This window comes from Somniosus microcephalus, chromosome 25 (assembly GCF_052327205.1).
Source record: "Somniosus microcephalus isolate GS21.2 chromosome 25, FLI_Smic_1.0, whole genome shotgun sequence".
Classification (NCBI taxonomy): Eukaryota; Metazoa; Chordata; class Chondrichthyes; order Squaliformes; family Somniosidae; genus Somniosus; species Somniosus microcephalus.
In genome coordinates this window covers 27,961,434-27,976,399 of record NC_141011.1, presented here as the reverse complement: position 1 = coordinate 27,976,399, position 14,966 = coordinate 27,961,434, and the positions used below count along the sequence as shown (strand labels likewise).

The 14,966-nt window shown below is 46.8% G+C and overlaps 1 protein-coding gene across 4 annotated transcripts in view; it reads right to left on the bottom strand.

Moving 5' to 3' along the window:
* The window catches only part of ccdc30 (coiled-coil domain containing 30), a 203,826-nt gene that overhangs the window by 104,534 nt on the left and 84,326 nt on the right, over nt 1-14,966 (bottom strand). For all 4 annotated transcript variants that reach the window (XM_085966952.1, XM_085966949.1, XM_085966950.1 and 1 more), the window contains 3 exons: nt 14,035-14,145; nt 13,235-13,360; nt 10,888-11,025 (listed from right to left, as the gene is read on the bottom strand). In XM_085966952.1, the coding sequence (XP_085823078.1) occupies nt 10,888-11,025; nt 13,235-13,360; nt 14,035-14,145 (375 nt within the window). The remainder of the gene's footprint in view (nt 1-10,887; nt 11,026-13,234; nt 13,361-14,034; nt 14,146-14,966) is intronic.

The following is a 14,966-nucleotide window of genomic DNA, read 5'->3' as shown; positions in this document are numbered from 1 at the left end:
TGCTATGCATTCACACACAATGTCTAGGAGCGAGAGAGTGATCAACACATGGAATCGACTTCTGGAGCGAAGACAAAAACTCAAACCTTTTAAGAAACAGTTGAATGTGTGATGGCAGTGCTTTAGGTTCTTTCTAAATCGATATGGACATGGGCAAAATGGCCTACCTCGCCCATATCTAGCTTGTAATCTTGAAAGCAGACAGAATGACATTGTTGCTCCAACCTTGTACACATAGCAGCTTTCAGATGGCATATGCCATTCTTGGACCCTATAGTACTGTGCAGTGATTCTTGGAACCAATACCTGCATCATATTGAGCTTGCTGGTCCGGCGCTAGCTTCATTCTGAGACATTGTGAGTGGGAGATAACCAGTCACTTACACTGCTATTTTGGGAAGGAATGGAACATAGGAACAGGAGTAGGCTATCCTGCCCCTTCAGCCTTTTCTGCCATTCAATTAGATCATGGCTGATCTGCATCTTAACTCCATCTACCCACCGTAGTTCCATAACCTTTACTACCCTTGCCTAAAATGTTTTTTTAAATCAATCCTCGTTTTGAAATTTTCAACTGACCTAGCCGTGACAGCTTTTTGGGGGAGAGAGTTCCAGATTTCCACTTTGTGTGAAGATGTGCTTTCTGTCATCACCCCTGAACAGCTTAGTTCTAATTTTAAGCATTTGCCCCCTTGTTCTGGACTCCCCCACCAGAAGAAATAGTTTCTCGCTATCTACCCTATCAACTCCTTTAATCATCTTAAACATCTCAATTACATCACCCCTTAATCTTCTATATTCAAGGGAATACAAGCCTTGTCTATGTAACTTCTCCTCATAATTTGACCCTTTTAGCCCAGATATCACTCTGGTGAATCTGCACTGCACCCACTCCAAGGCCAATACATCCTTCCTGAGGTGCGGTGCCAGAACTGAATGCAGTACTTTAAATGGGGTCCAACCAGATCTTTACTGTAAGGAGGAAATCAAAGTGTTACCCACAAGAGCTCCAATGTGTGCACGGTGTGCAATTCACACTGTCTCCCGTACTGGCGCTTCATGTTCCTCTGATTGAAGCGAGCCGATAGAACAGGCGAATGGGCCAGTCAGTTCCTTTCAAGCAAAGCAGGACAAAATGACAGGAGCCATTTTTATTTTCATCATTGCAATTGCTCCTTAGTTAAACATACAGGTATATTTTCCTCCGGCTGCTAATGTGAGGGGAGGGAGGAGTCAGTTTTCCCCCCCGTTTTATTCTCGCTCTGACTTTTGTTCACATTTGTGACCAGAGGTAAATATACCCAACAGTCACATGCTGATACACTGTTAGCATAGTGAGGTGGAAGCTATGTTACAGTTATGTAAAGCTCTGGTTAGACCCCATCTGGAGCACGGTGTTCAGTTCTGGGCCCCGCACCTCAGGAAAGATACATTGGCCTTGGAGGGGGTGCAGCGCAGATTCACCAGAATGATACCGGGGCAAAAAGGGTTCAATAGTGGGGACAGGTGGCATAGACTGGGTTTATATTCCCTTGAATATAGAAGATTAAGAGATGTTCTAATTAAGGTGTTTAAGATAGGTGGGGGGAGTCCAGAGCAAGGGGGAATAACATTAAAATTAGAGCCAAGCCATTCAGGGATGACGTCAGGAAGCACTTCTTCACACAAAGGGTAGTGGAAATCTGGAACTCTCCCCCAAAAAAGCTGTTAAGGCTGGGGGTCAACTGAAAATTTCAAAACGGAGATTGATAGATTTTTGTTAGGCAAGGGTATTAAGGGTTACGGAACCAAGGCGGGTACATGGAGTTAAGGTACATAGGAACAGGAGTAGGCCATTTAGCCCTTCGAGCCTGTTCTGCTATTCAATGAGATCATGGCTGATCTGTGACCTAACCCCATACACCCACCTTTGCCCCATATCCCTTAATACCTTTAGTTAACAGAAATCTATCACTCTCAGATTTAAAATTAACAATTGATCTAGCATCAACTGCTGTTTGCAGAAGAGTTCCAAACTTCTACCACCCTTTGAGTGTAGAAGTGTTTCCTAACTTCACTCCTGAAAGGCCTGGCTCTAACTTTTAGGCTATGTCCCCTCGTCCTAGATTCCCCAACCAGTGGAAATAGTTTCTCTCCATCTACCTAATCAGTTCCCCTTAATATCTTAAAAACTTCGATCAAATCACCGCTTAACCTTCTAAATTCCAGGGAATACAACCCTAGTTTGTGTAATCTCTCTTTGTAATTTAACCCTTGGAGTCCGGGTATCATTCTAATAAATCTACGCTGCACTCTCTCCAAGGCCAATATATCCTGTTTTCACTATCCCCTCTGACCTTCCGCTCTCTGACCCCGAACAATCAGTCCTCAGCAAAGGCCTGAGCTTCATCCCCTCACGCCCCCATCTGAATGAATTTCGAGCTCGGCACGATGCTGAGCTCTTCTTCCGTCGCCTTCGTCTCCGTGCCCACTTCTTTGGCCAGGAGTCTTCCCCCCGCACGGCTGACCCTTTCTCCCGCTTTCTAAATTCTCGTTCTACTTGGACCCCTCCCTCTGGCCTCTTACCCTCTCTAGATCTTTTCATTGCTAACTGCCGACGTGACATCGGCCATCTCCATTTCTTTGCTCCCCTCACTCACTCCAACCTACCTCCCTCTGAACTTGCAGCACTCCGTTCTCTCCGATCCAACCCTAACATTGTCATTAAACCTGCTGATAAGGGTGGTGCTGTTGTTGTTTGGCGAACCGACCTCTACCGTGCGGAAGCTGAACGTCAACTCTCCAACACCTCCTCCTACCTCCGCCTGGACCATGACCCCACTAGCAAACATCAAGCCATTGTTTCCAAGTGTGTCACTGACCTCATCTCCTCTGGAGATCTTCCCTCCATGGCTGCCAACCTCATAGTCCCCCAACCCCGCTTCTACCTCCTTCCCAAGATCCACAAACAGGACTGCCTTGGTAGACCAATCGTTTCAGCCTGTTCTTGCCCCACGGAACTTATCTCTTCCTATCTCGACTCTATTTTTTCTCCCCTTGTCCAGTCTCTTCCCACCTACATTCGCGACTCTTCCGACGCCCTCCGTCACTTTAACAATTTCCAGTTTCCTGGCCCCAACCGTCTCCTTTTCACAATGGACGTCCAATCCCTCTACACCTCCATCCCCCACCAGGACGGCCTTCGGGCGCTCCATTTCTTCCTTGGACAGAGGCCCAACCAGTCCCCATCCACGACCACCCTCCTCCGCCTGGCTGAACTTGTTCTCACATTGAACAACTTCTCCTTTGACTCCACTCACTTCCTCCAAATTAAAGGTGTTGCTATGGGAACCTGCATGGGCCCTAGCTATGCCTGCCTGTTCATGGGATATGTGGAACACTCTTTGTTCCAGTCCTACTCAGGTCCCCTCCCTCACCTCTTTTTACCGTGGTTGACACGGCCCTTGACCGTGTCCGTTCTATTTCCCGCACTTCTGCTCTCACCCCTTCCCCTCCCTCCCGGAACCACGTTAGGATTCCCCTTGTCCTCACCTTTCACCCCACCAGCCTCCACATTCAACGGATCATCCTCCACCATTTCCGCCACCTCCAACGTGATCCCACCACCAAACACATCTTCCCCTCACCTCCCCTTTCAGCATTCTGAAGGGACCGCTCCCTCCGCGACACCCTGGTCCACTCCTCAATCACCCCCAACAGCCCTTCTCCTTCACCTGGCACCTTCCCGTGCAAGCGCAGGAGATGTAACACATGCCCTTTTACCTCCTCCCTTCCCACTGTCCAGGGCCCCAAACACCCCGTCCAGGTGAAACAGCGATTTACTTGTACTTCTTGCAATTTAGTATACTGTATTCGTTGCTCACGATGTGGTCTCCTCTACATTGGGGAGACCAAACGCAGATTGGGCAACCGCTTTGCGGAACACCTCCGTTCAGTCCTTAAGGGTGACCCTGAGCTTCCGGTCGCCTGTCACTTTAATTCACCGCTTCATTCCCACTCTGATCTTTCTGTCCTCGGGCTATTGCATTGTTCCAATGAAGCTCAACGTAAGCTCGAGGAACAGCACCTCATCTTTCGATTGGGCACTTTGCTGCCTGCCGGACTCAACATGGAGTTCAACAATTTCAGATAATTATCCCTGCCCCCATTTTTCATGCAGTATGATTTTTGCCATTCCCATTTGCAACATTTTATCTTTCCTGCCTCTTACAAAAGCACAGGGTGTTCTTTCTATTCCTTCCTCCCCATCTAAACCACCCCCCCCCCCACCCCCGTCTCTGCACCTGCTTAATATCTGTTACATCTCCAGCTTTTTCCAGTTCTGATGAAGGGTCCCAGACCTGAAATGTTAACTCTGTTTCTCTCTCCACGGATGCTGCCTGGCCTGCTGAGTATTTCCAGCATTTTCTGTTGTTATTACAGTATTCCAGGTGTGGTCTAACCAAGGCTTTGTATAGCTGTAGCATGACTTCTACCCCCTTGTATTCTAGTCCTCTAGAAATAAAGGCCAGCTAACCGGTCTATAATTCCCTGGTTTCCCTCTCTCACTTTTCTTAATTAGCGGAGTGTGCGCAATTTTCCAATCTAAAAGGAACAGTTCCCGAATCGAGAGAATTTTGGAAGATCATATTTAGGGCATCTGCAATGTTCTCACCTACTTCCTTTAAACCCTGGGATGAAAACCATCTGGGTGCTGGGGATTTGTCACTCTTTAGTGCCATTATTTTCTTCATGGTGTGGAGATGCCGGTGTTGGACTGGGGTGGACAAATGTAAGAAGTCACACAACACAGGTTATAGTCCAACAGCTTTATTTGAAATCACAAGCTTTCGGAGCTTGTGATTTCAAATAAAGCTGTTGGACTATAACCTGGTGTTGTGTGACTTCTTACATTATTTTCTTCATTACTGTTAATTTGCTTACGTTAATTTTGACCAGTCCCCGTCCCCAGTTCAATATTAGTTTCCTTGGGATGTCCGGCATGGGCTATCCTTTTCCTCTACTGTAAATAGTGACGCAAAGTAATTATTTAACATGTCCCCCATTTCCTTATTTTGATTTATAGTATCATCACTGTTAGTTTTTAAGTGGCCCACATTGCTCTTAACCAGCCTCTTTTTCCTAATATAACTGTAAAAGTTTTTTGTGTTGATTTTGATACCCTTGCAAGTTTCTTTTCATACTCCCTTTTTGTAGCTCTTACTATCTGTTTTGTCACCCTTTGCTGTTCTTTGGATCTTTCCCATTCACCAGGATCTGTGCTATTTTTTGCATTCTTGTACGCTTTTTCTTTTAGTTTTATGTTGTCCATTACTTTTTTTTTGACAAGTAGAGCCCTTGTAGGGGTACAAACTGGTTCTGTGTCACGTTAAATTCTGTTTTGAACACCTCCTGTCATTTTACCCATTAACAGATTTGCCCAGTTTACTGTGGACAGTTTCTGTCTCATCCCATTGAAGTTGGCCTTACCTAAATCTAGAATCTTAGTAGATGTTTCGCATTTCTCCCTTTGAAACACAACATTGAACTCAATCATGTTATGGTCACTATTAGATAAATGTTCACGCACCATTAGGCTGTTCACTAAATCTGGCTCATTGCTCATTATCAAATCTAATATGGCCTGCCCCCTTGTTGTTTTGGGACATATTGTTGCAGAAAACTATCCTGAACACACTCAAGAAATTCGCAACCTTTCTGACATGAGTTAATCTGCTTATCCCAATCTATATGGAAGTTAAAATCCCCCATTAAAACCACTCTGCCTGTACTACATGCTTGCCTAATCTCTGTATTAGTACACTCTGCTACTTCATAGCTGCTACCAGGAGGCCTATACACAATTGCTACTACTGTCTTAAATCCTTTTCTAGTTCACAATTCTGCCCATAAAGTCTCCACTGCCTGCTTACCTCTTGTTATATCATCTTTTACCATAGATGTAATTTCATCCTTAATCACTAATGCTACTCCATCCTCTTTACCAGATTCCCTATCCTTCCTGTAGACCTTATAACCTGGTACACTATATTCAGTTCCCAGTCCTGACTGTCTTTTTTTTATTATTCGTTCACGGGTTGTGGGCCTCGCTGGCAAGGCCAGCATTTATTGCCCATCCCTAATTGCCCTCGAGAAGGTGGTGGTGAGCCGCCTTCTTGAAATGCTGCAGTCCTTGTGGTGAAGCTACTCCCGTAGTGCTGTTAGGGAGGGAGTTCCAGGATTTTGACCCTGCGACGATGAAGGAACGGCGATATATTTCCAAGTCAGGATGATGTGTGACTTAGGCCCCGATTTTCGGCTTGTGTGGGAAATGGTCGGGTTTCCCCAAATGTGGGGTTTCTGACACACATAAAAAAGTGTCAGCCAGCTCCACGCAATTTTCCCTCAAGTGGCCAATTAATTCCCAGCATGTGGGAAGCCTTGCTAATTGTCCAATTCGAGTCAGAAATCCCCACACTATGATGTCATCATTCGTGGTGCTTTCAAAGTGTCCAGCAAGCTTCTCCACCTCTGCAGGCTTCTCAACCACTCTTGCACAATGGCAGAGGAGCCTGCACCAGCTGCTGCCAGCGGCAGAGGCCGAGCTGCCTTCAAATTCGACGAGGCTTCACTGCAGGCATTATTGGATGGGGTTAGGGCCCACAGGGAGGTCTTCTTCCCTAGGTCAGGGAGGAAGAGGCCTCCCACTGAGACCAATGCTGCATGGATGCAGGTGTCAGCAGATGTCAACTCGCTGGGAGTCACCAGAAGAACCTTGGCATTAACATCTCTAACTCCTTCCTTTACTCCCCCACAGTACCATCCAGAGCCCCCGTCCTCACTGTGGAGGAGGAAGAGGCTGTGCAGCCAGACTCCTCAGAGGAAGCTCCAACCTCTGAGGGCGCAGCATCAGCAGAAGTAAGCGCACCCAGCACCAGCGCAGACACTCACACCTCGGGGGGACCTTCAGGACATAGAGTAGTGTTGTCACCTGGTGTTTCACATCTCACAAGTGAGACTCAGCAGATTCTGGAGACAGGGACAGCAGTGGAGAGTCCTCGTCGGAGGGCGCAGGACTCTGCCAGCTCAGCTCAGCTGTGCTGCATGACGACCCTCTGCCTCTGGGTCCATCCACAAGAGAAGAGGTGATGGATCTCCATGCACAGATGCAGGAGTCTCTGGCAGGTTTTGTCTCCAGGGTCGCTGCGAGTGTGGAGCGAATGGAGGAGTCCATAGCGACCATGAGCAGAGCCTTTGTGGAGTCATTGGTGCATGAACGCATCACCATGGAAAGGTTGGCAACCTCCATGGAGGAGATAACTCGCCAGCATACGGAAAACATGGCGAGTGCTCATAAGAGAATGACATCTCTTGAGGAGCGTTGGCCATCTGTTGAACAGAGAAACCAGTTCTTCATGGAAGTCCTTCTGAGTAGGACTGCCAGTGCAGAAACGGGTCCCACTGGCCCCCTAAAGCGCAGCAAGGTGCTCTCAAGCCACTTCCAAGCGCTGGCCCCTTCTGGCTTGTGCAGCTTCAGGTGAGTGAGCAGCAGCCTGGTGCTCCTGGTAATCATCCTGCTGTTCCTGGTTCTGCTGCTGTCACCTCTGCTGTTGGAGATCCTCTAATGCCAGGAAGGGAAGGTGCCAAAGGCCTCCCATGCTTCTAGCAGATGCCTCGGTTGAGGAGGTCCTGAGTTAGGGTGGTGAGAGGGGCTTCCCAGGAGCTCACACTGAAGAAGTGTGTGAGGCTCCAACTTTCTGCAGCTGCTCTTAAGGCTTCAAATAGTTCCCCCAAGCCTTGATCAACAAGGTCCTGCAGCCTGCAAATGCTGCCTCTTTAAATCTCTTCAGCCCTCAGCGACCTACTGCTGCAAGCAAGCAAGCCAGCTGTTTTCACGCCAGCTCTCATCGGCGGGGTTCCCCGCAGGCGGGTTTCAGGTGGGGAAAGCCCCAAAGTCGCAACGGCACGGGAAAATCGTCCTTAACAAGGTGATCATTGGTGATTAGTGCTGCGACGAGCAGTCCCGCCAGCGGCGGGCAGGACTGAAGCGGGGCGCGTGGAAACGGCGGTCCGAAAGTCGGACGGGGCGGGGAATCAGGCGGTGGGGGGGGGGGTCCCGACCCGCTTTTTCCGCGATTTTCGGACCACGGCCGCATGAAAAGCCACCCGACAGCTGCCCGAAAATCGGGGCCTTAGAGTGGAACTTGGAGGGGGTGGTGTTCCCATGCGTCTGTTGCCCTTGTCCTTCTAGGTGGTAGAGGTTGCGGGTTTGGGAGGTGCTGCCAAAGAAGCCTTGGCGAGTTGCTGCAGTGCATCTTGTAGATGGTACACACTGGAGCCATGATGCGCCGGTGGTGCAGGGAGTGAATGTTTAAGGTGGTGGATGGGGTGCCAATCAAACGGGCTGCTTTGTCCTGGATGGTGTCGAGCTTCTTGAGTGTTGTTGGAGCTGCACTCATCCAGGCAAGTGGACAGTATTCCATCACACACTTGACTTGCGCCTTGTAGATGGTGGAAAGGATTTGGGGAGTCAGGAGGTGAGACACTCGCTGCAGAATACACAGCCTCTGACCTGCTCTTGTAGCCATGGTATTTTTGTGGCTGGTCCAATTAAGTTTCTGGTCAATGGTGACCCCCCCCAGGATGTTGATGGTGGGGGATTCGGCGATGGTAATGCCGCTGAATGTTAAGGGGCAGTGGTTGGACGATCTCTTGTTGGAGATCGTCACTGCCTGGCACTTGTGTGGTGCGAATGTTACTTGCCACTTATCAGCCCAAGCCAGAATGTCATTCAGGTCTTGCTGCATGCAGGCATGAACTGCTTCAATATCTGAGGAGTTGCGAATGGAACTGAACACTGTGCAATCATCAGTGAAGATCCCCACTTCTGACCTGATGATGGAGGGAAGATCATTGATGAAGCAGCTGAAGATGGTTGGTCCCAGGACACTGACCTGAGGAACTCCTGCAGCGATGTCCTGGGGCTGTGATGATTGACCTTCAATCACCACAACCATCTTCCTTTGTGCTAGGTATGACTCCAACCAGTGGAAAGTTTTCCCCCTGATTCCCATTGACTTCAGTTTTGCTAGGGCTCCTTGATGCCACACTCAGTCAAATGCTTCCTTGATGTCAAGGGCAGTCACTCTCACCTCACCTCTGGAATTCAGCTCTTCTGTCCATGTTTGGACCAAGGCTGTAATGAGGTCAGGAGCCGAGTGGTCTTGGCAGAACCCAAACTGAGCATCGGTAAGCAGGTTATTGGTGAGTAAGTGCCGCTTGATAGCACTGTCGACGACACCTTCCATCACTTTGCTGATGATTGAGAGTAGACTGATGGGGCGGTAATTGGCTGGATTGGATTTGTCCTGCTTTTTGTGGACAGGACATACCTGGGCAGTTTTCCACATTGTTGGGTAGATGCCAGTGTTGTAGCTATACTGGAACAGCTTGGCTGGAGACGCGGCTAGTTCTGGAGCACAAGTCTTCAGCACAACAGTTGAGCTTTTGTCAGGGCCCATAGCCTTTGCTGTATCCAGGGCGCTCAGCCATTTATTGATATCACGTGGAGTGAATTGAATTGGCTGAAGACTCGCTTCTGTGATGGTGGGGACCTCAGGAGGAGGCAGAGATGGATCATCCACTCGACACTTCTGGCTGAAGATGGTTGCTAACACTTCAGCCTCGTCTTTTGCACTCTCGTGCTGGGCTCCGTCATCATTGAGGATGGGGATGTTCATGAAGCCTCCTCCTCCCGTTAGTTGTTTAATTGTCGGCCACCATTCACAACTGGATGTGGCAGGACTGCAGAGCTTTTGATCTGATCCGTTGGTGAGGGATCGCTTAGCTCTGCTGCTTCTGCTGTTTAGCATGCATGTAGTCCTGTGTTGCAGCTTCCCCAGGTTGGCACCTCATTTTTACGTATGCCTGGTGCTGCTCCTGGCATGCTCTTCTACACTCTTTATTGAACCAGGGTTGGTCGCATGGCTTGATGGTAATGGTAGAGTGAGGGATATGCCAGGCCATGAGGTTACAGATTGTGGTGGAATACAATTCTGCTGCTGCTGATGGCCCACAGTGTCTCATTGATGCCCAGATCTGTTCTCAATCTATCCCATTTAGCACGGTGGTAGTGCCACACAACATGATGGAGGGTGTCCTCAGTATGAAGACGGGACTTTGTCTCCACAAGGACTTTGCGGTGGTCACTGCTACCAATACTGTCATGGACAGATACATCGGCGACAGGTAGTTTGGTGAGGACGAGGTCAAGTAGGTTTTTCCCTCGTGTTAGTTCTCACCATCTGCCACAGGCCTACCTCTTGCAGCCATGTCTCAGTAATAGCTACCATACCCTTCCCTCGAAGTTGAACTTGCGCTGGTAATTCATTCAATTTGTTCCTTATATTCCATGCGTTTGTATAGAGAACACTTATTTGGGCCACACACCATAACCTGTACTTCTGCTCAGATCAGTCATTATCTAATTGTATAGCAGAACAATCTCGAGGGGCTGAATGTACTCCTATGTACAGTGTGCACAGGGATAAATTTTACGAGTTTGTGCTCTTGGCTCGGAGCCTGCCTTGATGGGCGGGCATATCATAGAATCGGGCAGGATGGTCGGTGTGCCTGATATGCGGCTCTCACAATGTTCCCGTCATTTAAATAACTGGAAAATCATGAGTAAGACTCCCTGCTGGGAATGCAAACTTGTAAAAGGTACTTCATAGTTTGGTATATATCCAAGATATACAGAATGTTAGGGAGTGAACTTTGCATATCAGCTTACGATTATCTCAGAATTGGATCTGGTGAGTGGTATTGGTATTCAGGTGTACTGCTGTGACTGCACATTGCAGCGATATTAGGTATTGTATTAGTTGCTGCTATGTATTATCACCTCACCTTCTGCTCTTGAGCACTGTTCTCCATTTGCATCCTTTCAAGAGCTTGATTTAATAACCGATTCTGTTCTGTTGCTGCACGATAATCCTTCAGCTCCAAATTCAGAAAGTGCACTTGAGTCCTGAAAGCTTCCAGCTCCTGCGGAAGGCAGGAAACGCCACATTAGTACAGTGCTTTTTTTTATCCTTTATCCCATCACCATCAGTCTCATCCTCTCCCATCTCCTGAAGGCACCAAATACTTGCTGGAGTATGGTTCCATGTGCAAATCTAGATAGTAAGGGCTGGCAGGATATTTGACTGCAGGGACCTCAAATCCAGACCGAATGCTGCCCTTGCTCAATAGCTACGTGGATGCACATTTCAGCAGAAGTCACTGGACTGCAATCAGAAGCAGCAGCCTGGCTGATTTCCCTCCTACTCTAGTCCAGAGGGACGGAGTTTATTGGTAAAACTCCAATCACCACTCTGGGTGAGACCAGCACAGACTGGGGATTGAACCCAGACCTTTTTGATCGATATGACTCAGTCACATTAATATCGTTTATTTTAAAAAAGCACTGGAAATTTTACAAACACAAATATCTACTGCAAAAATTGACTTTCTTAAATTTGCTTTTCTTCAAGTAGATTAATGTTGAGGTAAATGAGACAAATGTTACAAACTGTTTCATGAGATTCTGTCATTTTCTTTCCCAGAGCACAGAACTGTACAAAGGGAGGCAAATGCTGGTGAAAGATTAAAGAAACTGGAATTGGAACTTTGGCCGCCTATAGTTAGGGAAAAACAGTCTTGGGCGTGTTTTTTATGCCACTGATATTAGTTTGAGGTTATTGTTTTATGCTTCTCAATTTCTGGCTAAGCCTGTACCCTGGTCATTGCCAAGCTCCACTGGCTCCCCCTTCCCCTACCAATCAACTTCAAGATCCTAGACCTTGCCTTCAAATACCTCCATTACCACGAACTTTCTTCAGCCGTATTCTCTGCTCAAACCCTTTGCTACTCAACACTGGTCCACTCCTTTGTTCTCGTCCTCTTCACTCCCACCATTGGCAGCCACCATGCCCCTGCTCTCATGAACCCCCTATGAAAATCCCTCCACCTTATCTCCTCTCTCCTCCTTACAAAAGCTTTTAAAATATATTTCTCTTCACTTGCTCTTTCAGCCCCATTCCTTAATTCCATCTACTTTACTTCCCTCCTGCTGAGTGTTCATTTTTCTCTTCACTGCACTGTAAAGTGTTGAGAAGTTTTTCTATATAAATGCAAATTGTAAAATTTTGAAATAAGTACACATTGTTCAGAATTTCAGTGGGTCTTCCAGCCCATTGCTCTTAAAACAAAATCTGGCCATGCAGCCATTTGTGGGAACCCTGTGCATCTAGAGCCACCAGAACAAGATCAACATAAAAACAGCTATAGATATTCAAGTTTGAACTTTCTTGTCCCAGACTTCTCCCCTAACAATCCTTCCTGACTGTTCAAATGACTACTATTTATTTAAAGGGTAAAATGTTGAAAGAGGATAGGTACGTGGAATGAGAAGAATGAAAACATTGGCAAAGTGGAGCTTTAAAGGGGGATAGATATGTGTCTCGTATCTAACTTTTATTTCTTAAATTTCTGTCACTATGCCTCCCTCTTGTTGCCTGTGCATATCACTTCTGCCCTTTAATAAGTTCCTGATCCCCACCGTCGCACTTTGCAGGTCATTCTATGTACTTTCCTGTGCGTGTGGACATTGCGCATGTGTTTTTTCCCCTGTTCCCCTTTTTCTGTTCCTTATTAAATGCTGTTCACCTGCAATATCTTTCAGTTCTGAGGAAGGTTTTATATCTTAACTGCCAACTGACTCTTGTTTCCTTGATGGGTGCTGCCTGATCTGTCGACTGTCTCCAGCATTTTCTGTTCTTGGTTACAATTTGCTTAAACTTCTCAAGTTAGTCCTACTACCTAAACAACAACAACTTGCATTTATATAGCACCTTTGACATAGTAAACTGTCCCCAGGCGCTTGCTGCATCAGTATGTCTGAAATGCTCAAGAAAAAAAATATTTTAATGGATTGTCATTACCACACTCCATTTATGGCTAAGCTGGGGTCTTACTCCATTGTTTAAAAATGTACGTAAGCAACAGTGTATTACAGCAGATGGTACTGTAAAATCCAAAAACAAAATTAAAAACATTGTACTGTCTCTTTAAGATTGTCTTTATAATTATTTTACATGTTTTCTAATCTGCCTCACACCACCAAAAAAGAATGGGTTCAGCAGCAGATATTCTGATCCAGCTGGTGAAGCTCCCATCTCCAATGTCAAATGGAGCAATTTCCTCACAGTCCTACCTCCTCTTCTCGTATTTTTGACTGCTGGGCACTAGCTAGTGCAGCTTCAAAGTACTCCCGCTTTTTAATTTCTTCTTCAAGCCTTAGCTGTATGTTCTCCATCGCCTCGCTACTCCTTTTCACATGCTGTTGGAGGTAATGCAAAGACCAATTAGCAGTGTTCGCAGAATACAAGGCACAACCCTTTCAATCAGGGCTCCATTTTAAAACGCCTCATCGCCATCCCTCCAAAAAATGTTTCCCCTACTATCCCAATGGCACTGACTCCTATTGAGGTACTGTTACACAGGTGCCATCCAACACCACACTCATCTTTATGTGTCAGCCTAGGCAGTGGAGGACATCATGGCTGAGACCAATTCTGCCCTCTCCCAATACCCACACAGAAGCATATCCCAGCAATCTGGATCACAATCCCTGGCTGATTCGTGCTATCCATCTCTAGATTAGGGCACTGAGGCTACTTAGAATGCCCCTACTGCTGTCTGGCTGACATCAGTATTTTTCAACATAAACAAGGAATTGAATCTGCATCTTCTGCTCCATATAGCTCAGGTCAAGGCAGCCACATTTTCTGTTTTTGACTAAATTATTTATCATGCACAACTGAGAGGTCTGAAGAACAAAACATTATTCTACCTTCCACTTTCTGAGATTGTCAAATGCACTCCTCAAGTGTAAGATATGCTTCATTCTGACAGTATCACACTCCGGGTAGGTATGAAATGGCTCCTAATGCATCAAGATGTCCTTGTTCAACAAATCCTTTCTCACAGATCGAAGTCAAATCTCTCACTCACCTCCTGAACATCTTGCTCCTTACTCGCAGCACTGATCACCTCATGACTTTTGGCTTTAAGCTCCTTGTACTTCCGCTTGAGTTTTGCGTAATCAGTCTCCATACTGCCGAGCTGTGCAGAAAGATAGAGTGTTAGAAAACACCAACTTCCTTTCTAAGAAAAGGAAAAGATGAGAAGCAGTGCCATGGCAACTTGGCAGCAAAGAACATTTACATAATGCAAATTAGTTAATAAATTAAAACTGGTCTCACCTCCAACACAGAGCCTCCTTACAATTCCCCACCCCAATACAAAGCAACCCCAGTAAGGTCCCTCAACACCAACGCAGAGCACCCCATAGTACAATGCTCATCCCCAGCATTGAGCACTCGTACTATGAAGCCTACACTCAATGTGTAACCCTATATGGAACTGTCCCACTATAATGTCCTACACCCAACATAGAGTCCTCTGCTATGACGCAACACAGACCAAACCTGCTATGGTGCGCCATCCCAACATGGAGCCCTCCTGTTACAATGACCTACACCTAGTAGATAGCTAACAAGACAACAGCCCCAACATGAAACCTACTGCTACAATTCCAACATCCTAACTTAGAGCTCTTTTATTATATGCTTGCTTTAAAAATGGCAACATTGACATTGTTTAGAAAAAGAGAACATGTTTCAATCGTCAAGACCTAGGATTCAAGCCCTGACATCCTGCATGGGAATCTAGCACCAATAGCACGGCTACGATTTCAGCCAAGAAATCCAGCATTCTATTCCACTACAGCTAGTGGAATCTGAACCCATGTTCCCAGCTAGGAGCCTTTCATATTACCGTCAGATCCAATGGGATCTGAAGCAGGGTCCCCAATATGGGAACCCAGCAATGACTATTGAAGCTGTTCCAGTACAGCTACAACACTGGCAACTATCCGACAATGT